This window comes from Macadamia integrifolia, chromosome 4 (genome assembly GCF_013358625.1).
Source record: "Macadamia integrifolia cultivar HAES 741 chromosome 4, SCU_Mint_v3, whole genome shotgun sequence".
NCBI classification, from domain to species: Eukaryota; Viridiplantae; Streptophyta; class Magnoliopsida; order Proteales; family Proteaceae; genus Macadamia; species Macadamia integrifolia.
Window position 1 is genome coordinate 7764286 of NC_056560.1, and position 25280 is coordinate 7789565.

Below are 25280 nucleotides of genomic sequence, written 5' to 3' on the forward strand. Positions count from 1 at the left end.
ATAAATTATAAACGATTAAATGATAACACAGTAGATGATGCATACAATTTACCACAAAAGAATTTTCTAATCCACTTTATACAAAAAGCCAAAATATTCTCAAAATTTGACCTAAAATCAGGTTTTCATCAGATAGCTATGGAAGAAGAATCTAAAAAATGGACAGCCTTTACAACAACTGAAGGACATTATGAATGGAATGTAATGCCTTTTGGATTAAAAAATGCACCCTCAGTTTTCCAAAGAAGAATGGATAATATCTTTTTAACATACAGAGAATTCTGTATTGTTTATATAGATGATATATTAGTCTTTTCAAAAACAGAATCAGAACATATAGCACATCTCCATAAAATATTTTTCGAATTTTATAAACATGGATTAGTAGTTTCTAAGAAAAAGATGGAAATAGGAAAAGAAGAAATTAAATTTTTAGGACTAGAAATAGGATTAGGAAAAATAAAATTACAACCTCATATAGCAACCAAGATTTTAGAATTTCCTTCAGAGTTAAAAACCACAAAAGAAATAAAAAGCTTTATTGGATTAGTAAATCAAGCAAGAGATTTTATACCAAATTTAGGAAAAATAATAGGACCCTTATATTCTAAAACAAATCCAAAAGGAGAAAAGAAATTTAATATACAAGATAAAATATTAATAGAAAAAATAAAGACTATTGTACAACATATTCCACCTTTAAGATATCCATATGAAAATGAATATAAAATAATTGAAACAGATGGATCAATTGAAGGATGAGGAGCAGTCTTAAAAACAAGACCTACTGAATATAGTAATAAAATAGAAGAACAAATTTGTAGATATGCCTCTGGCATACATAAAAGAAAAAATTTAAGTCCAATTGACTGTGAAATAGAAGTTGTAATAGCAGGTTTACAAGCTTTTGATTTCTTTTTAATCCTAAGAAGTTTTACTCTTAGAACAGATTGTGAAGCCATAGTAAAATTTTATAAAACTCTTAATGAGAAAAAGGTAAGTATAAGAAGATGGTTAATATTTAGATAATTAATTTTAGGAAAATGATATAAAATCAAAATAGAACATATAAAAGGTAATGATAATTATATAGCAGACTACTTATCTCGTGAATGTTTATCTAAGGCACTAATCTGATTCCAATATTTTACAGAAATCAAAAAGACAGGAACCAGATTTTGACAAGTTAAAAGAAGATTTTGATCAACTTCCAAGTTTATCAACAGCTTATAAAAGATATAAAAAGCAAATGTCTCAAGATAAAGGCAAAAAGCCTTGGTCACCACCTATGACACCAGAAAGGAGTCCCTCTCCTGATACAATAAGAAAAACAGCAGAAATGCTGCAATAAGCTTATGGCAATATCGGAATCAAAGGAAGATTTAAAGAAGCCCCAGACAATGGGATCCAGTATGGAAGAAGCTATTTAAAGCCAATAGATGAACCCTTTGGGTTCAGAAGTATGTATAAAATTGGCACTGAAGAACAGATTATTTTCGATAATCTGTGGGTGTCATATAATAAGATCTTGAAAGATCCATATAATAAGCAAAGAAGAGAGCATTTTATGACCAGCATTAATTGGTAGTTATCAATTTGCCAGGATGAAAGAAGCTCGAAAAGAAAATTATCCATATTATGTTCTTGTTGAAGGACATAATCCTGGAGTATATGATAGATGGACTGAAGTATTACAACTCAAGAATTATCCCAAGCACCCCTGGTTCAAGGGATTTCATAAATTAGAAGAAGCACTGGATTATGCTCGTCGTAATCTATGACCAAATTTCTTTATAACACCTGCCCTTAGATTTCCAGTATCTAAGGTCAGAGATTCAACAAGTTTTAAAGAAGCATTAATCAAGTGTGAACAAAGTGATACAACAAGTTCAAGGATTGCAGAGATACAAAAGAATGAATCTCAGATTAAATTAGAATTACAGAGTACTAAAGAATCTGAACAAAAATATTATCAATTAGCCTCCAAGATAAAAGAAGTTGAAGAATTGAAGGAAGCCATGAGGCTTATCCAGCAAACCAGAGCTGATATAACTACTACTCCAACACCACCAGCATATGAGAATCTCCTTGATAGAATTCAGAAGATGGAAGAATCAATCAAGAAGAAAGAAGAATATGAAAGAATCCTTACAGAAAAGATGAGATCAGATAATACAAGATCAAGAATTGAAAATATTTTTTCAAAAAATCTTTATTCGGAAGCTTCTAGTATCTCTACTGAAGACTTGCCAGAAGACAAATAGTAAATATCTCCAACAGCAAAATATCCTTGGGAAAAGCCTTGCAGAAGATAAGAAGAAGATAAGCCGCGTGTCACTCTCAATAAAGAAATGAAGAAGATATTTTCAAAAAGCAGCAAAACAGGAGACTCCACTAGCGGATTCCTACCGACAGTAGAAAATAATATAAAACTTCTTTTGGAAAACCAGAGTGTCTTGGCCGACACTTGTGGAATATCCAAAGAAGGTGGGCCAGTATAAAGAAGAAAATCCTAATCCAATTTTGAAAAAAGAGTCCATCCTTAGAAAAAGTTCTTCTTATTCGGAACTCCGGATCTGAAAAAAGATTCAACTCTTGTATATATTTTTTTCTATAAATAGAGACAACTCTCTCAGAAGAGAGAAGGAAGAATTTTTTTAGTCTTATTGAGTCCTTGTATATTAAGATCTCAAAGCAATAAAGAGATTTGAGCAGTTATCATCATACCTGTAAGTTTTCTCTTTTTCTTTTCAGAATATAGCAGCTTCTTCTTCTATCTTCAGATCAAAGCCTACAGTCGTGCCTCTTGATTCTGCTTGATAGATTTAATTAAGCTACAATTGTGTTTTGTGTTTTATGTTTTATGTTTTATGTTTAAATATGAGTGAATAGTATCTTAAAAAAGATTAAAGGATAAGATGTAAGGTTTAGACAAGAGCATTTATTTTATTTCATTTTTATAGTTAACCTTGTAAATTCTAAAAACATTTCCTAAATGGTTGAGAGATGATTAAGATCGAAGATCTTTCTTAGGAAGTGATTAGGACACTTGAACTCTGCATTATATCAGGAGTAGTGGACTGATATATAATCAGAGAGTAGTCTAAAGCTCTAGATCTAGATTGGTATTATCTATCATTCAGACTAAGTAGCCTTAGGTTTATACTACATGTCCCTCTAGTAATATTCCAAAAGAATAGGCTTTTACGCTCTAGACGTTGAGGCAAGGAGGCCGTTTAAGTTCCTGAGAGCAGAACCCCTATGTGAGTATATGAATCATGTTGGCACGGCGTCCTACATGAACTAGAAGACTTGTAGTCCCTGGCTAAGTATTCCCTCAAAATAAAATAACTGTTTGAGTTAGCATTCCAAAAAAACTGAGCCTAAATTACTGTGCGTGTTTTACCGGTTGAATCCCAGTGTGAGGATGTGAGTTTTATGAGCATGGCGCCTTATACAAACTTGAATTAAAAAAAAAAAAAAAATCTCTTTGTCAAAAGCCTTTACTGAATATCCTTACATCCTTCTTCTCTCTTTCTCCCTTTTCGCTGTGCCCTCTTCCCCAACATATCTTTCTGTGCTACTCACCTGAACCGGCAGTCTCCGGCCCAATACAATTGTGGTATCAGAGCTAGTTTATACTGTTTTCAATTCAATTCAGATTATATCAAGTTTATAAGTTTATTTATATTATAACAAGTTTATGTTTTCAGTTTATTTAAATTATTTTAGTTTTACAGAATATCTCACTAGTGAATATAATAGAATTTATCATTATGATTATTTTAGATCAGAATACTTAGATTTAAATTCTTTATCTGTTATAATTTCAGTAGAATATAAAGATTATTGCAATTCTATATTAGAATCTTCAGAAGAGTTTAAAAATCTTCCAAAAGAAGTACAGAAAATTATTTTACAAAAAATTAGTTTAACCCCAGAAGAATTACTTAATAAATATAGGAGACATTTTAAGATATAATCAGTGGAAAGGATTACATAGAAATTATTATCCATTATTAGCATTACGAAGAAGCTTAACAAACTGGATCGGATAGAATATTTACAGGCAGAAATTCCTAAGATCAAAACAGAAATAATTAAGATACAACAGAATTTAGACTATATTAATCAAAGCGTTGCTTTATTGTTAAAACAAACTAAAAAGGATACTGAATCAGATAAAATAATAATATTAGAATTATTAAGATTATCAACAAAAATAGAACAAAAATTTTTAAATAACCAATCAGTTTGATATAAGAATTAAGAATATTGAAAATTTATTACATTTTTATAAAACGGAATCTGAACATATAGCACATCTTCATAAAATATTTTTAGAATTTTATAAACACGGACTAGTAGTTTCTAAGAAAAAGATGGAAATAGGCAAACAAGAAATTAAATTCTTAGGATTAGAAATAGGACTTGAAAAAATAAAACTCCAACCTCATATAGCTACTAAGATTTTAACATTCCCTTCAGAATTAAAAACAACAAAAGATATAAAAAGTTTTATTGGATTAGTAAACCAAGCAAGAGATTTTATACCAAATCTAGGAAAAATAATTGGACCTTTATGTTCTAAAACAAACCCCAAAGGAGAAAAGAAATTTAATCTACAAGATAGAATATTAATAGAAAAAATAAAAACCCTGGTACAAAACATTCCACCTTTAAGATATCCATATGAAAATGAATATAAAATAATAGAGACAGACGGATCAATTGAAGGATGGGGAGCAGTTTTAAAAACAAGATCTACTGAATATAGTAATAAATCAGAAGAACAAATTTGTAGATATGCTTCTGGTATTCATAAAAGAAAAGTAAAAAAAATCAGCTTTACTAATTCTATCAAAAAGAATCAAGAGGCACGACCAAGGATTAAAGTATCGGTATCGATCGCCGTATCGGTCGGCCAAAATTAAGATACGTATCGGAGGGTATCGTATCGTATCGGAGATACACTAAGATACGCTAAAGATACACACATAAATGGATAGGAAACATTTTTATACACTTTTGCATAAAGAATTTGTTAAAAAAAGCTATTGATAACATGTATTATGAATAAACACTAAATTGAGGGTATCGTACTAAGAATTCAAAGTCTGTAGTTGTCCCATAAATGTAAAATCCTTGTTCCCAACCTTGATTTCCCCTTTAGTTAGAGAGAAATATGGTTGATAGCAACTTTGGAACAAAAACCCTTCAAAAATTCATTTTTTTTTTTCTGAAAAATTACCCATATTGGTCATTATATGACCGTAGCGCCGATACGTATCGATACTCACCGATATGTACCGATATATATATATCGATACGTGCTGATATATACCGATACGTACCGATCGATACATATCGATACGTACCGATCGATACATACCGATACGTACCAATACATACCAAAACGTACATTTTACCTCAATTTTATATTTTTCATAGAGTCGTATCGAGGCATGTCATATCGTATCGATGTGTATTAGTGGTGTATTGATGCATATCGATATGTATTGTAGGATATATATCGATACGAAATGATTTAAAAAATTCAATTTATCGTATCGGTGTGTATCGTATCGACCAACTAAATTTAAGATACGTATCGAAAGGTATCGTATCGGTATCGGAGATACTTAAAACCATGGACACGACTGTAGGCTTTGATCTGAAGATAGAAGGAGAAGCTGCTAGAAGATATTCAAGAGAAAAAAAACTTACAGGTATGATGATAAATATTGAAATCTGCTTTATTGATCTTCGAACTATAATATACAAGAACTAGAATCTTTTTTACAGAAAAAAACCTCTTACTCTTTATGAGCGGAGTAGGTCTATTTATATATCAAAAATATATACAAGAATGAGATTTTCTTACAAATCCGGAAAGCCTGATAAATTTTTCTAAGATCAGGTATCTTTTTCAAATATGACTGGCCCACCTCTTTTGGACATTCCACAAGTGTCAGCCAAGACACTTTGTTTTTCCAAAAGAAGAAATATTTATATTTATTTCGTCTTCAAAATTTGTTAGATCTTGTTCCAAATTAATTTCCTCTAAATCTTCAATTTCTTCATAATCATTTTCTATGATTGTTTCCAAATTGCTTATTGCTTCTCTATTTATTTTACATTGGCCTGGTATATTACAGGGACATATTCTTTAAATATCTTTTCATTATTTTTAGGCTTTGGGTATGGTGGGTAAGTTGGTGTTTGTGTTATGTTTTTGAATATTATAATACTATGTTTATTAACATATAATCCTCCGGATTGTGCTAATATAAATCATAATCCTAATAACATATCCCAAGGACATTTCCTGAGATATACATTATTAAGCGAATAATCTACTGAATATTTATCACATACGTCTTTAAAACTTATGGGAGCTGGTTTTAATCTATATTTATATTCAGTTTCTATGCCATCTACTGATGTTGCTATTGTTGGATTTTTAATTTCTTCAAAATCATTTTTATCAAAAAATTTTGGATTTATTATAGAGCTGGTACATCCCGTATCTATTATTGCTTTTAAATATACTATTTTCTTGTTTATCTTTATTCGGCAAAGTGTTTGTAAATTATTTAGACTATTTTTTACTTGACAAAATATGGCTATATCTTTTCCAGTGTTTTCTGGTTGTTCTATAATGGCTAATACATGATTTTCTATAATTTGATTACTGCTACTAGGTCTGTCTGTTGTTCCAAATCCTCCTAGTCGTTTTATATCTGGTCCTTGTTCATAATTTGGGAGTATTATAGCCTGAGCTAGCTGTGTAAAATTTCTTATTATTACATGAATATTATCTTCATAGTCAGAATCTAAGATTCCTCCTATTATCATTAATCCTCTTGCTGCCATACTAGATCTTGTTTCTAATTTTATCCCATATTTTTCTGAAATGGAATATCTAACTTGGGTATCTATTATTGTAATGTCATTGGGTAATAAAATTATTTCTGTAGGGGAGAAAATATCATATCCTAAAGATCCTCTTGTTGACTTTAATGGTTTTATTCCTCCATTTTCAATTATCTCCATCCATTCTATTTTTGGTTCTTCATATATCCTTAAACTAAGATCTTCTTTGATTTGTGACTGAGCCTTTAATATAGTTATCTCATCTTCTAAAATCTCAATTTTCTTAATAACTATTTTATCTTGTAATTTTACTATCTTTTCATCAGGTTTTTGAACAATCTCTGATTTATCTAAACAATTCTTACATCTTTCTTCAAAACATTTTTCACATTGGTATCTTACTGTTATCCATGGATATCCTTGACTTTTTACATGCTATATCATGTGATCCTGATCCATTTTTCCATCTATGATTATCTTCTAAACATGTGTTTGTTAATACACATATATTTTCTTCTAAATATTGTTGCATTACACTTGGTATTTCTTCTTTATCATTTTTATCCTCAATATTTGGATTATATATCTCTATAGATACAATGTTGTATATTGATTCTGTATCACTTATATCATCTTCAACATCTATCAAACAGCATTTTGAATCTTGTACTACTAAAGATCTTTTTGTATCTTCATTTATTCTTGAACATTTTGATGCTAAGTGATCATCTTTGTCACATATAAATCATCTTAACTTCCTCTTATAAATTCTATCTGGATCATACATCCTAACATGATGATCTTTGTTTAAAAATGGTCTTCTTGCATCAGATCGTCTAAGATAATATTTTTTCTGAGGTCTTCTATAACTATAACTACTTCTTTGATATCGAGGTCTGTATTGTATTCTTTGCGATCTAGTTTTTATATTCTGTTTTCTTCTATAAATATCTTTACCTTCTCTTCCATATATTTGAGGCACATAAATATCTTTGCAGAAATTATATTATTCTTTTTGGATCAATATACAGCACTGTATCTATAGAGATATATAATAGTTAAAACAAACTAAAAAGGATACTGAATCAGATAAAATAATAATATTAGAATTATTAAGATTATCAACAAAAATAGAACAAAAATTTTTAAATAACCAATCAGTTTGATATAAGAATTAAGAATATTGAAAATTTATTAAATTTTTATAATACATAATTGAGATTATACAAAGAGAACAAAGAAGATTAAGGAATTTAAAATTATTATTGAGTCACGAACCAGAAATAACAGAACTAAGAAGCTTATTAGAAGACTATTCATTAGGACTATCTATAGAAAATTTAGGATTATCGAAATATAAACCACCTGCATCCCATGATCAGATTTTAATAGCACAAAATAACTTAATTATAATAGGATTAATTAAAATATTAAAGAAATTAGAAATAATGAATAAGAATGGTGAAGTTGCTAGAGGACCAGATGATATAGGACAGAAACTAAGTAATTTAAAAATATCGACAACTGAAGATAATATTAAGATAACAAAAAAGGCTTTTAATGGAAGCTTTATACCAGTAGAAAAAAATTTAGAAGAAGAAACTTCAATAAAATCATATAAATTAAAATGAATAGATTCAGACTATTTTCAGGAAGAAGTAGAACATTACAAGAAAATGATACAAGATCCCAGAACACAACCAATGATAGTATGTTAAGAAGAGTATTAAGAGGAAGTGGAAGTAATAGTAATAACGAAGATATAAGATTAGAAGAAATAGTAGATATTGAATCTGACATCACTAGATTTAGTACACAACAAGCCCATATGATAGATCCAAGACAGTTATATGCACATAATAGATTTTTAAGAGATACCAGTTTATTCTCAGGATATCAATAGGTCACTCTATCTGTTTCAGACGGAGAAGTAGAAACTATAGATGTAATAAGTCAATAATCAATTAGACAACTTTTATTAACAAATAAAAGATATTTTCATTTAGGATTATTTATAATAAGAATTAAATGATTTGCAAGAAAGAAAGTAGGAACAAAAGTATTAATATGTTTAACAGATGAGAGATGAGATACTAAAACCCAATTAAAACAAGCTTTAATAGCCATGACAGAAGTAAATTTATCAAATAACAAATCATTATATTATGTAGCTCCAGACTTTCAATTAAGAATTAAAGAATTACCAAGATATATAAAAATAAAAGTTATGACAAAAGGTTATAATTCATTTAAAGGAGATAATTTAATGATGTGTATAGGCCTAATAGGAAAAATAACAAATAATTCTACAACTAATTATAAAATATCTATAGAAGAAGTTATTAAAGGAATAGGATCGAAAGAAAGTAAATTATTAAAACCCCCAGAGATAGACCCAACAATATTAGTAGGACAAGAATGAAATTTAAGTAAAATAACAGAAGATAGTGAAATAAACACAGTTTATGTACCCAGAGATAGTTTAATATATCCAGATAGTAATAATGTTGACAGAGATAATGTCAACATTAGCATATGATTTTTCTAATGAGATATATTTTTTGACCATGTTCTCAAACATATTTATTAAATATAATAATAGGTGTAAGTCCGTCCTCAAGGGATCTGCTATGCTAATTTTTTGTAGTGTCAACATTAGCATATGATTTTTCTAATGAGATATATTTTTTGATGTACACTGCTTTGCTTGAGCTATGACTCCTTTGTTATCACAATATAGCTTTATAATGTTACACTAGCTCATATATTACATTAAGATCAATTAAGAACTCCTTCAATCACACCTCCTCTTTGGTTGTTTCATAAGTTGCCTAGTACTATGCTTCCATTATGGAGTCTACCGTTGATTTGAACTTTCTATTTTTCCATATAACTACCTGTCCACTTACCATAAACTAGTTCCAAGTAATTTATGATGCACTTGACAACAACCTAACGTTCTATCCAAGATTTAACAAGTAACAACTCACCATACCGACATGACAAATGTCCGATGCTGTATAGATGTGGTATACAACATCGCATACATCATCAAGCTTCCTATTACCAAAGCATATGGAAGCCTATTCATAGAAATTAGAGGAGAGCATGCCCATGTCATTCCCAATCAGTTATACGTTACTAGAACTACAAACACCGCGAGCGAAGTGCGAGAACGAAGTGGGCTATGATAATGTCAGAATTTACAACTATTTAGTGACCAGTCAACTAATTTCCTTATCCCATTTGGTGTTCCTTTTATATTTTCTTGTATACGCAAGTCCCATCTATGTACCGATGAAACCCAAACGTCCAACTTAAGTCCATAAATATATCTCAACGTTGTTCCTTCTCTGAGAAACCCTTTTGGTTTAAATATACTCTTGAAGATGACCATTTAGAAAAGCAATGTAAATCATTCTCAACCACAGTGCCGATGGATACTAAAATCTGAAAAGATTTCATCATTGATACTAGAGAAAAGGTACCTTCATAACTACCCTCTTGTTTGTCGTACTATTTCACTGCCAAGCTTGCTTCAACAGTCCAATCTGTTCCTCGCTACATCAGACGGGAAGGGTTCAAACTTTGAGTTGCCTCATGAAAATAACTACTTGATCTTCAATCCTACAACAAACTAACTTCAAAATGTTGCACATTTTCACATTGCCACATGAAGTCTGCCATAGGAGACTAGAATCCTTGCAATGGCTGATTTGTTGTTAATGTACATAGGAGTGTCTTTCCATATTACTTTGCATGTACATGATACTGCTGCAATATTATCATACTCTTAAGAGACATCACCTCTCAAAACCACACCCCCAGTTCAACTGCGCAATGTTGCAAGCGCGTGGAAGATGAAATGCCATTTCTGATGCATAATTAGCAAAGCCATTGTATAATCTTAAATAAAACACTTAAAAACACAAAATAAAGATTTATTATAAAACAAATATAAATACAAATAAAACTCGTGCCAATAAGAGGCAAATTATTCGGTAACACTACATTACTATACCACAAAACACCAAAAATCTATATTAAACATTTCAAAAAAAAAAATAAAAAAATACACAATTAAATAGTCTCATTTGATTAAACTCTTTACTGATGAACCTGGTTTGATGTGTTCAATCCCTAGGGGCTCGTTATGATGCATGTGTGTATCAGTTGATAAGTCGAATGAATAGTTTCTACCCCTTTCCAACTCATATACACCCACGATCTCACACACTACGCTTTTTCGTTCAATTCCCTATCTACCGTTCCTGAAAGTGGAATTCAAGGATTAAAAATTTGACTTGAAGACCATTAAGCCAGGAAATAACTTAAAAAAAATCATCATAGAACAATAAGTATTCAATAGAAAGGACAGTTGCAATTAAGAGGAAGAATTGACAGGTTTTGTTTGCCTCGCAGCAACTACCATTTAAAGTGTCAACTTCGTCCAAAATTGAAGTTGAAGTTCGAACTTACGGTCAGCTTCCCAAAACTGACAGTAATATCAGAGATAAATTTGATACCCCTCAAGAAGATTCCCAACGCCAATATAATTGCCAAACATAACCACGAACCAAGTTTCATGTGCCAGATCTCAAACTATAAACTAAAGCGCACTATTCAACGATGGAGGTGAAGAAAAAATATTGATCTCAAAATCTTTCATGTGCCAGATCTCAAACTATAAACTAAAGCGCACTATTCAACGATGGAGGTGAAGAAAAAATATTGATCTCAAAATCTAAAATAATAAGTCCAACCAGAGGTAGTTCAAAGTCTCGAGACCCCATACACCTTGTGATGTATATGTGTGTCAAAAATAATCAAGCCTCACCCAACAAAACTCTATAAGAAACTATGTGCATCACAAATAAATTAGCATCTTGCCCAACAAAACTCTATTAGAAACTACGACATTTAACAATAAATTCACATAATAGTAGAAATGAAAGATCCTTCAGCGACATTTTACCCATTCACTGCATCTCAGTTTAATGGTCTTCAAGTCTTTATTAGATTCTTGAATTCCACAATTCCCCATTCTTCAACATTCTTCAGGAAATAAAATAAAGATAAATCTTAAAAAAATATAAATGAATAAAGCAGATAAACCCAAGGTATTAAAGGTCTACTAAAACACCACTAAACCAGGAAATAAAATAAAAGAGATAAATACAGTCGAAAATATATATGAAACCCCCTTTCATCAATCTCTTTAAACAAGCAACAATAGAACAGCATTCCCATCCGGGCATTGAAACCTCCACCCCCCAAAGAGATGCTTCGTATCCTTTGCACGCTGCATATCAATTTCTGAAAAGAAATTAACTATGTAACATTATTATCAAAGCATACATCATCAAATCAAGTATCAATCAAATCATTATGTTTAATGAAACCCTCTACTCTTACAAACAAACATCCATCAAATATTTTGAATCACATCCTGCAAACCAACTCCAACAAAATTAAACCAAGATTAATCAAAACTAATATCGACTGCCATCATAAACTCAAACAACTCAACAAAGTACAAGGAATAACACAAGTGACAGGGAATAACCAAGGGACCATAGAACCGCTCAACCCAAAACCACATATCCAAAGCCCCTCCTAAAGTCCTCCCACCTACGCTGCAACAACACATAACAAAAAGCTTACAAAGGGAACTAATGCCATTGTGCCAAGTTTTAAAGCAATCCGAAAACTAATTTCTAAGATCATCAAAAAAGAGGTTAATAAATCAAATAAAGATTTAAATCCCCTTGCATGACGCTCCAACCTGGGAGCCCACGGCACAGGAACAATCCTTTATTGTACAATAAAACACCAACAGATATTCGAGATTCCCTACAGAACCTGGAAAGGAATTTGCAATCGTTCAACAACCACCAATGTGAAGTATAACCACAATCACATTAAAATAAGTCCAATTGGTATGCCGTCAAGAGGAACCCCCTTACTCTTTATTCTTGAACCTAACTCCATAAGTTTCAATCCCAATGCACATGATGCTGCATGTCATTAAGAGGAACCCCATTATTCATAAAGCTAGCTTCATAAGATCCATCTCTCTGCAATTCATGATGTATGTGTATTATAAACCAAATAATCAAGCCCCTAATCCATCAAAACCTCTTAAACAAACTAGGACATTAACAGATTCACATATTAATTAGAGAGAAGTTCCTAATGGAATGATTCTTTACCCAGACTTTGCGTCTCATATACACCCACCCTCTTAACCTTTCATTCAATTCCAAACGGTTCCTAAAGAATGGAATTTCAAAGATCAATGTCAGCTTGCTAAACCAAGAAATAAAATAAGATAAATCCAATCAAAAATATAAATGAAACCCCCTTCCCTCACAAACAGCCAATCTGCATTCCCATCCGAACATCCCCCACAGCCATGCTTCATATGTTTTGAATACTGCGTATCAATTTCAATCATAACATAGTGCAAATAAATCAAATATCAATCCAATCACTATGTTTATTGAAACCCCAGCTGATCTAGCTCTTCCAAACAACCATACATCAAATATCGCAAATCACATCCTGCAAACCAACTCCCAAAAGATTGATACCACTATTAATGAAAACTAATATAATGCTCCCATAACAACAAAGTACAACCAACAAAGCATACGTGAGAATAAGAAATAACCAAGGGACCACAGAGCCGCTCAACCCAATACAAACATATCCCAAGACCCTCCTATAGCTCCCAAACTATGCCGCATAATAATAAAAATAATAATAATAATAATAACTTATCATGAAAATTGGAGCCATTGTGCCTAGTTAAAAAGCAAGAAGTTACCAATCCAAAATAAGCGGTATTTATTAAACACCAATTACAACTATCCAAACATATAACAAAGATGACTTTAATGTTTTCAAAAAACATCAACAATAACAAGCAATCTAAAGAAGCCCCTGAACATGGGATTCAATATGGAAGAAGTTTTCTAAAGCCGATAGATGAGCCCTTTGGGTTCAGAAATATGTATACAATAGGCACTAAAGAGCAGGTTATTTTAGATAATCTGTGGGTATCATATAATAAGATCTTGAAAGATCCATATAATAAGCAAAGAAGAGAGCATTTTATGACCAGCATTAATTGCTGTAGTTATCAATTTGCTAAGATAAAAAGAAGCCATAAAAGAAAATTATCCCTATTATGTTCTTGTTGAAGGACATACTCCGGGGGTATATGATAGGTGGACAGAAGTTTTACAACTCAAGAATTATCCCAAGCATCCTTGGTTTAAAGGGTTCCATAAATTAGAAGAAGCACTAGATTACGCTCGTTGTAATCTTGGTCCAAATTTTTATATAGCAGCAGCCCTTAGATTCCCAGTATCTAAGGTCAGAGATACAAGTTTTAAGGAAGTATTAATTAAGTGTAAACAATGTGATACAACAAACTCCAGAATTGCAGAATTACAAAAGAATGAGTTGCAGCTTAAAACAGAATTGCAGGTTACCAAAGAAAACGAACAGAAATATTATCATCACTTAGCCTCCAAAGAAAAAGAAGTCCAAGAATTACAAGAAACTCTGAAGCTTATCCAGAAGAATAACGCTATGATGTCAGCAACACTGTCACCACCAGCATATGAGAATCTTCTTGACACAATTCAAAAGATGGAAGAGTCATTAAAGAAAAAAGAAGAGTATGAAAAAGTCTTTTCAGAGATGATAAAAGCAAAAGCCGAATCTACAAAGACAAGAATGGAGTAGATATTTTCAAAGAATCTCTATTCAGAAGCCTCCAGCGCATCTAAAAAGGACTTGCCAGAAGCATAAAGTAAAGACGATTGAAGAATTTTTATCCTCTCATCTACAGCTTTCAAAAAGAAGCTTTTAAAAAGAAAAATCTTTTGAAAAAATAGAGTATCGTGGCACATACTCGTAGAATGTCCAAAAGGATTATGCCAAATAAAGATTATCGGAATCTGTATAGATAAGTATGTTGACAGCTGTCCCTGTCAAAAGTGATATGTAATTCAGATTCAAGTTACATGAATCTGGAATGAAGTTTCATTTGAATGTAATTTTGATCTTATAAATAGTCCTAGGAAGTTTTTGGGGTCTTTGTAAAAGAAGTTCGATATTAAAAATCAGAAAGCAATACAAGGAAGTTTTGAATCTTCACATCATTCCTGTAAGTTTTTTTTTTTCAAATCTTACTATTAATATGTTCATAATAAGCATGAGTGAGTAGTACTCTAAAATTAAAGGAATTAAGGACAGATGAAAGGACAAGATAAGAGCATTATGTACATGTAAGCCCATAGTTTAAATTGTAAATTCTAGTACCACTCTTCCGAAATGATTGGAAGTGGGTTAAGATCGAAGATCTTCCTTAGGGAGTGATTAGGACACTTGAATTCTGTATTATATCAGGAGTAGTGGATTGGTATATAACCAGAGAGTAGTCTAAAGCTCTCGATCAAGATTGGTACTAGTAGCCTTATGTTTATACTACAACCTCTTCTAGTAATATTCCAAAAGAATAGGATCTTACGCTCTGGACGTTGAGGTAAGGTGGCCGTTTGAGTCCTGGTGAGCAGAACCCCTATGTGAGGGTATGAATCATGTTGGCATGGTGTCCTACATGAACTATAAGACTTGTAGTCCCTGGCTAAGTATTCCCCAAAGTAAAAAGACTGTTTGAGTTAACATTCCAAAAGAACTGGGCCTAAATTGTTGTGCATGCATCACCGGTTGAATCCCAGTGTGAAGTAAGTTGTATAAGCATGGCGTCCGATGCAAGCTTGAATTAAAGTAAAAAAAAAAAAGTTTTTCTTTTTTCATGTGTCGCTCTTTGTCGAAACCTTTCACTAAATAAAGAGGCGGGAGGAGAAAGAGAGGCACAGCAGGAATATGAGCAATTAAGAGGAATTAAAAAGAGTATAAGGACAGATGAAAGGACAAGATAAGAGCATTATGTACATGTGAGTCCATAGTTTAAATTGTAAATTCTAGTACCACTCTTCCGAAATGATTGGAAGTGGGTTAAGATCGAAGATCTTCCTTAGGGAGTGATTAGGACACTTGAATTCTGTATTATATCAGGAGTAGTGGATTGGTATATAACCAGAGAGTAGTCTAAAGCTCTCGATCAAGATTGGTACTAGTAGCCTTATGTTTATACTACAACCTCTTCTAGTAATATTCCAAAAGAATAGGATCTTACGCTCTGGACGTTGAGGCAAGGTGGCCGTTTGAGTCCTGGTGAGCAGAACCCCTATGTGAGGGTATGAATCATGTTGGCATGGTATCCTCCATGAACTAGAAGACTTGTAGTCCCTGGCTAATTATTCCCCAAAGTAAAAAGACTGTTTGAGTTAACATTCCAAAAGAACTGAGCCTAAATTACTACCAGAAATAGACCCAACAAGAATGGAATTTAAGTAAAATTACAGAGGATAGTGAAACATAAGTAAAATTACAGAGGATAGTGAAACAAATACAGTCTTTGTACCCAGGAATAGTTTAATATACCAAGATAGTAATAATAATTACAGATTGAGATTTTTAGATTATGAAACAAGACCAGGAGCTGAAAGTAGTACAGCAGATACTATAGATAATGAGGAAAGAGAGACTAATAAGAGATCTAGAAAACCAGAATATCACATCAGCCGTAATAGAAGATAGAATAATAACAGAAAAAAATTAAAATATTAAAACAACATGATAAATATGGATTGATAGGAACATTATTGTATAAAAGAAAGTATGAAATAGAACTTACTAAAGACGACAAAATTAGACTAGAAAATTTAACAATAGAATCAGGAATAATGACAGAAGATGAAGAATTAATTGACAGAGGAGATAGATTTATAATAAGAAAATCCATAGAAGAAGAAAATGAAAGTATCAATGATGAAATTAGTGAAATAAATCCTAGACTATTAATCAATGAAGAAATAAATGACACGGATAGCCTAGCATCTGATATATCAGAACTACAAAATATAGAAGCAATGAATGATGGCGGATACGATAATACAAGACCATATGATCTAATAACCCAAATATGGCATGGGAAAATAAACCAAGATGGAAATTAGAACCAACAGAGTTAAGACAACTAAAAGATGATTTTAAATACTATAAGCCTAGAGGGAAAAGATTACCAATAGAAGAACCAGTAACATTTGCAGATAATAAATAATCTGGTAAAATACTAAACATAGGATATCATGATCCCCAAAAATTAGATTCAGTACTTGATATTTGGAAAAGTAAAGTTATAAATGACTGTTTACAGTTTAAAGAACCAATGGAGGTTAATGAATTATATCAATATTTAGAAACATTTTTAGGAGAAACTATGAAAGCAAATTGGGAAAGATATAAGGTAGAATATCCAGATGAAATAAGAACATTAAAAACCTTTGGACCAAATCCATATAATTTTGTTAACAAAATATATATGCTAGAAACAGGGAAAGACCCTAACAGTCCTAGAATAGAACAACAGACAGAAGCTTTAGCACAGCTAGAAAGATTAATTTTAACAAATTATAGATATGCAAAGATTTTCTTAAAAGAATATTATTATTTTGCAAGTATAAGTGGAAATTATTTTACTCATTCAGTAAAGGATAAATTATTTAAAAAATAACCAGGACAATTAGGAGAAGAAATAAGACAAAAATGGCATCCCATAAATGATAATATAGGTATCAGAATACATATTATAAAATGCTTAAAAGAAAAATGCATAACTATACAAATCCAACAACAATTTCAAAGAGAACAATATCCTTACAAAATTGTAAGGATATTTATGTTCCCCAAATATATGGAAAATAAGATAAGGATATTTATCGAAGAAAACAAAGTATAAAATCTAGACCACAAAGAATACAATATAGACCTAGATATCAAAGAAGAAGTAATTATAGACCTCAGAAGAGATACTACCTTAGAAGGTCAGATGCAAGAAGACCATTTTTAAACAGAGATCATTATGCTAGAATGTATGATCCAGACAGAATCGATAAAAAGAAGTTAAGGTGCTTTATATGTGATAGAGATGATCATTTGGCATCAAAGTGTCCAAGAAGAATAAATGAGGACAAAAAGATCTCTAGTAGTACAAGATTCAAAATGTTGTTTAATAGATGTTGAAGATGATATAAGTGATACAGAATCAATTTATAGTATTGTATCGATAGAAATATTTAATCCAAATCTTGAGGATGAAAATGAAGAAGAAGAAATACCAAGTGAAATGCAACAATATTTAGAAAACATGTGCATTAACAAATACATGTATAGAAGATAATCATCGATGAAAAAATGGATCAGGATCACATGATATAGCATGTAAGAAATGTCAAAGAAATCCTTGGATAACAGTAAGATATCAATGTGAAAAGTGTTTTGAAGAAAGATATAAACTGCTTAAATAAATTAGAAATTGTCCAAGACAAAATAATTACTAGGAAAATTGAGATATTAGAAGATGAAATAACCATACTAAAAGCTCAATTACAAAATAAAGAAGATCATGATCTAATGGTATTGGAAGAACCAAGAATAGAATGGATGGTGATAATTGAAAATGGAGGAATAAAACCAGCAAAATCAACAAAAGGATCTTTAGGATATGATATATTTTCACCTATGGAAATAACTATATTACCAAATGACATTACAATAGTAGATGTTCAAGTAAGATATTCAATTTCAGAAAAATATGGGATAAAATTAGAAACAAGATCGAGTATGACAGCAAGAGGACTGATGATATTAGGAGGAATATTAGACTCTGATTATAAAGACAATATACATGTAATAATAAGGAATTATACTCAAATAACACATACTATCAAAACACAGGACAAAAATTAGCACAAGCTATTATCTTCCCAAACTATGAACAAGAACCTCATATAAAAAGAATAAGAGGATTTGGATCAACAGATGATAGACCTAGTAGTAGTAACCTCAATACAGAACATCATGTGTTAGCCACTATAGAAAAACCAGAAATAGAAACAACAGAAACATTTATATTCTGTCAGGTAAAAAACAGTTTAAATAATTTACAAACATTTTGTAGAATAAAATTAAATAAGAAAATAGTCTACTTAAAAACTATAATAGATACAAGCTATAATAGATACAAGATGTACTAGTTCTATAATAAATCCAAAGTTTTTTTACCAAAATGATTTTGAAGAAATTAAGAATTCAACAGCAGCAACATCAGTAGATGGAATAGAAACTGAACATAAATATAGCTTAAAACCAGCCTCTATAAGCTTTAAAGATGTATATGATAAATATTCAACAGATTATCCACTTAATGATGTATACCTAAGGAAATGTCCTTGGGATATATTATTAGGATTAGAATTCATATTAACACAATCAGGAGGATTATATATTAACATAGTATTATAATATTCAAAAATATAACATAAACACCAGTCTATCCACCCTATCCAAAACCTAAAAATAATGAAAAAATATTTGAAGAATGTCCTTGTGAAATACCAGGACAGTGTAAAATAACTAGAGAAATAACCCAAGAAAATGATAATAATTATGAAAAATTTAAAGAATCTGAAGAAATTAATCTAGAACAAGACCAAACAGATTTTAATGATGGAATAAATCCATCAGTAATTCTATCAGTTTTAGAAAATTCTAATAGTACTAAGAAAGCGGTAGAAAGATTAGAAAAAATAGAAATAATCCAAGATAAAAACCCTTTAAGACATTGGGAGAAAGATAAACCTACAATGAGGTTAGAAATCATAAATACAAATTTAAAAATAAATTCAGGAGTACCAAAATATCACTCAATAAATTCAGAACAATTTAAATTACATATTAAAGAATTATTAGAATTAAAATTAATAAGAGAATCTAATAGCCCACATAGATCAGCACCCATGATAGTCATGAAAGAAAGTGAGAAAAGAAGAAGTAACAAATTAGAAAAGATTAAATGATAATACAATAGATGATGCATATAACTTACCGCAAAAGAATTTCTTAATCCAATTTATACAAAAAACTAAAATATTTTCAAAATTAGATTTAAAATCAGGCTTTCATCAAATAGCTATGGAAGAAAAAGCCTTTACAACAACTGAAGGACATTATGAATGGAATGTAATGTCTTTTGGATTAAAAAATGCACCCAGAGTATTTCAAAGAATAATGGATAGTATATTTTTAACATAGAAAAGTTGTCGGTGAAAACGACATATCTTCTTTACGTATTTCGGGCAAGTCTTCCTTGGATGCGCTGGAAGTTTCCGAATAAAGGTTCTTTGAAAATATCTGCTTCATTCTTGCTTTTGTAGACTCAGTTTTTGCTTTCATTCTTTATGAAAAAGCTTTTTCATATTTTTTTTTTTTGCTTTAATGTTTCTTCCATCTTCTGGCTGGATCCGGTCAAGAAGATTTTCATAGGCTGGAGGTGTTGGTGTTGATGCCATCACAACTTTATTTTTCTGGATAAGCTTTAAGGCTTCTTGGATTTCTTTTTCTTTCAAGGCTAGTTGATGGTAATATTGTCCTTTCTTTGGTGACCTGCAACTCTTCTTTAAGCTGGGGCTCAATTCTTCTGTAATTCTGCAATTCTGAAATTTGTTGTATCACATTGTTCACACTTAATGCTTCTTTAAAACTTGTATCTCTGATATAGAAATGTGGACCCAGATTACGACGAGCATAATCTAGTTTTTCTAATTTATTGAATCCTTTAAACCAAGGATGCTTGGGATAATTCTTAAGTTGTATCACTTATGTCCATCTATCATATACTCCCGGCGTATGTCCTTCAACCAAAACATAATAGGGATAATTTTCTTTTCTAGCTTCTTTTATCTTGGTAAATTGATAACTGCAGCAATTAATGCTAGTCATAAAATGCTCTCTTCTTTGCTTATTATATGAATCTTTCAAAATCTTGTTATATGATACCCACAGATTATCTAAGATAACCTGCTCTTCGGTACCTATTTTATACATGCTTCTGAACCTATAAGGTTCATCTATCGGCTTCAAATAGCTTATTCCATACTGAATCTCATGTTCTGGGGCTTATTTATATTCTTCTTTTATTCCAATATTGCCAAAGGCTTGTTGCATCATTTCTGCTGCCTTTGGCACCGACGAACAGGTTATCTTAGATAATCTGTGGGTATCATATAACAAGCCTTTGGCAATATTGCCAAAGAAGATGCAACAAAAAGCAGATTCACGAATCTGAAAAAGATGCGGACTTTTTCAAAAAGCAGATTCCCACTAACAGTGTTATCCTCATCACTGTTAACAATTTCAAAAAAGAATATTCCCACTGATAGGAAATATTTTCTATGACAGTTGTCCCTGTCAAATAATGTAATTCAGATTCACGAATCTGAAAAAGAAATTCTCTTGTATATACTTTGCTATTTAAATAGAGTAGAAAGGGAGTCTTGGGAGGAAGGAAGGAGTTCCTTAGGAAGTCTCTTTGTTTTCTTAGAGTCCATGTAAAGAGTTCTACAGTCTTTTGATAAAATATTTTCCAGAAACAATACAAGGAAGTGATTTTCTATCTACATCATTCCTGTAAGTCTTCTTTCATTTATTTTTGGTTATGTAATTTGTTTTATAGCAGCTTCTTCTTCTATTCTCATATCAAAGCCTACAGTCGTGCCTCTTGATTCTGTGAAATAGATCTAGTTAAGCAGCCTTATTATTGTTATGTTTATAATCAAGCATGAGTGAGTAAGTTCATCTTAACATAAGAGTTAAAGGTGGATGTGTGATTAAGACGAGCATTATGTTTATATAAATTTATAATTTAGAATTGTAAATTCTAATATTATTCTTCCGAAATGATTGGAAGTGGGTTAAGGTTGATCTTTCTTATGGAGTGATTAGGACACTTGAACTCTGTATTATGTCAGGAACAGTGGACTGATATATAACCAGAGAGTAGTCTAAAACTCTAGATCTAGACCGGTACTTACTCTCATTCAGACTAAATAGCTTTAAGATTATACTGCAATCTCTTCTAGTAATATTCAAAAAAGAATAGGAACTTACGCTCTGGACGTTGAGGCAAGGAAGCCATTTAAGTCCCAGTGAGCAGAACCCCTATGTGAGGATATGAATCATGTTGGCATGGCGTCCTACATGAACTAGAAGACTTGTAGTCCCTAGCTAAGTATTCCACTAGAGTAAAAAGATTGTTTGAGTTAACATTTCAAAAGAACTGGGTCTAAATTACTGTGCGTGTATCACCGGTTGAATCCCACTGTGAGGATGTGAGTTGTATAGACATGGCGTCCTATGCAAGTTTCAATTAGACTCCTCTCTAGTTATATATCAGTCCACTGCTCCTGACATAATACAGAGTTCAAGTGTCCTAATCACTCCCTAAGAAAGATCTTCAACCTTAACCCACTTCCAATCATTTCGGAAGAATAACATCAGAATTTACAATTCTAAATTATAAATTTATATAAACATAATGCCCTTGTCTTAACCACACATCCACCCTTAACTCTTTTGATAAGATGAACTTACTCACTCATGTTTAACTATAAACATAACAATAATAAGGCTGCTTAACTAGATCTATTTCACAGAATCAAAAGACACGATTGTAGGCTTTGATCTGAGAATAGAAGAAGCTACTATAAAACAAATTACATAACTAAACATAAATGAAAGAGGACTTACATGAATGATGTAGATAGAAAATCACTTTCTTAAATTGCTTCTGGAAAATATTTTATCAAAAGACTGTAGAACTCTTTGCAAGGACTCTAAGAAAACAAAGAGACTTCCGAAGAAACTCCTTCCTTCCTCCCAAGACTCCCCTCCTACTCTATTTAAATAGCAAAGTATATACAAGAGAGAATTTCTTTTTCAGATCCGTGAATCTAAATTACATTATTTGACAGAGACAACTGTCATAGAAAATATTTCCTCTATCAGTGGGAATATTCCTTTTTGAAAGTTAACAGTGATAAGGATAACACTGTTAGTGGAATCTGCTTTTTGAAAAAGTTAGCATCTTCTTTTTGAAACTCCAATAAAGCTTCTGCTTTCCGATTTTTGAAGACTTCTTCCTTTCTTTTTCTCCCCCATTTTTTTTTTTTTTTTTTTAAGATAGATACTTTTTGAAAAGTTGGTGAAAACGACATATCTTTGGGCAAGTCTTCCTTGGATGCGCTGAAAGCTTCCGAGTAAAGGTTCTTTGAAATTATCTGCTCCATTCTTGCTTTTGTAGACTTAATTTTTGCTTTCATTCTTTCTGAAAAAGTTTTCATATTTTTATTTTTGCTTTAATGTTTCTTCCATCTTTTGGATTCCGTCAATAAGATTTTCATAGGCTGATTGTGTTAGTATTTTTGCCATCACAACTTTATTTTTCTGGATAAGCTTCAAGGCTTCTTGTAATTCTTGGATTTCTTTTTCTTTCAAGGCTAGCTGATGGTAATTTTTTTTTTTTTTAATATTCTATTCTAAAATAATCGTAATGATAACTCCTATTATATTCACTAGTAAGATAATCTATGAAGCTGAAATAATGCAAATAAACAAAAAACATAAACTTTTTATAAACTAAATATGCTCAAATTATATATAACAACGATGACTTTAATGTGCTAAAAAAAGATTAACAATAACAAGCAATCTAATTGAGCACATAAGCTGGAACCCATTTTTTATGCATTTGAACAGTATAGATTATTAAAATCCATGTGTATCATAAACCAAAGAATTAAGCTTGATGTTATGCAACAAAACCTCTATAAAAGATAAAAAGATCCTAAGATAAGTGAAGAGGATGGTCGCATGGAAAGGTATGCCCAAGGCTTGCAACTCATATCCCCACATAACCTTTGTTAGGATTATAATAGTACCTGGAGAATGAAAAAATTCAACGACTTGACAATGATTTAAATAGCATTAATAAAATGACGGAAAAAATTTCAAAAATCAAATTATAAATGAAACACCATACCCTGACGATCTTCTAACTTGCAATCAGCCACCTTTTTGTAAACCAAGTATCAGAAACTCAACCTAACCAGCTAAGCATTAAACAATCAAAACCCTGTGTATGAAATTGAAATAAGTAACCATTTATAAGAACTAAAAACCAGAGACAATAAATCAAGACATTAATAAACCCCCTTCTAACACAAACCGCAAGCACTAGATGTTCGAGATTCCGTTCAGCAACCAAAGACCTTGGTTGCTAGCCACGAACTACCAAGACATCTAGCCAGAGCTCTTGATTGTAGCCCGCGAGCCCAAGGAACAGGAACACTCCTTTATTGTACAACAAACCACCAACTATAGCTTTTCATGGCTGAAACAGAATTTGCGTTGTTCAAGAAAAGAAATTGTCAAGAAAAACCAAAGTCAAAATTTATTAGAATAAGCCCAATCAGACATAATTTTAGGATGTTAAGATGACCCCCTTTCTTCATAAACTAGTTCATAAGTTCGATCTCGCTGCCCTTCACGATGTATCTGTGTATGATCGACCAAATAATCAATCCCTTCATCCATCAAAACCCCCGAAAAAAACAAAGGCAATAACAATAGATTCACATAATAATTGTAAGGGAATAGCATAATGTAATGATTCTTTACCCAAACTTCGCAGCTCATACAAACCCACCCTTTAACCCTTTCATTCAATTCCAAACGGTCCCTTCTGAACTGGAAATTCAAGGATTAAAAGTCTACTTAAACACCACTAAATCAGGAAATAAAATAAAGCCGACAAAAAAATTCAATCAAAGATATAAATGAAACCCCCTTTCATCAATCTCTTTAAACAAGCAACAATAAATCTGCATTCTCATCCGAACATAAAAACCTCCACCCCCAAAGACATACTTCATATTCTTTGTACGTTGCGTATCAGTCTCAGGAAAGATAATATCAACCATGTATCATTATTATCAAAGCATACATCTTCAAATCAAATATCAATCAGATCATGTTTAATGAAACCCCCTCTGATCTCTTACATACAACCATCCATCAAATATTTTGAACCACATCCTGCAAACCAATATTAATCACAAGTGACAGGGCAAAGGACCATATAACCGCTCAACCCAAAACCACATCCTAAGCTCCTCATAAAGTCCTCCCACCTACGCTGCAACAACACTTACAAATGGAACTAGTGCCATTGTGCCAAGTTATAAAGCAATCTGAAAACTAATTTCTAAGATCATCAAAAAAGAGATTAATAAATCAAATAAAGATTTAAACCCCCTGGCATTACACTCCAACCAGCAAGCCCACGGCACAGGAACAATCGTTTATTGTATAATAAAACACCAACAGATATTCGAGATTCCTTACAAAACCTGAAAAGGAATTTGCAT

General features: G+C 31.5%; 1 protein-coding gene across 34 annotated transcripts in view; it reads right to left on the reverse strand.

Annotated features, from left to right (window-relative positions):
• Positions 1-10801: 10801 nt before the first annotated feature.
• The window catches only part of LOC122076931, a 40774-nt gene continuing 26295 nt past the window's right edge, over positions 10802-25280 (reverse strand). For 9 of the 34 annotated variants that reach the window (XR_006139647.1, XR_006139627.1, XR_006139626.1 and 6 more), the window contains 3 exons: positions 23894-25262; positions 23677-23792; positions 11860-12192 (listed from right to left, as the gene is read on the reverse strand). Coding sequence is in view for 8 of the 34 variants with exons in the window: in XM_042642595.1 (XP_042498529.1) it covers positions 12022-12192; positions 23677-23792 (287 nt within the window). In the remaining 26 variants the exon portion in view is untranslated. The other 25 variants (XR_006139651.1, XR_006139640.1, XR_006139636.1 and 22 more) reach the window with 8 other exon arrangements.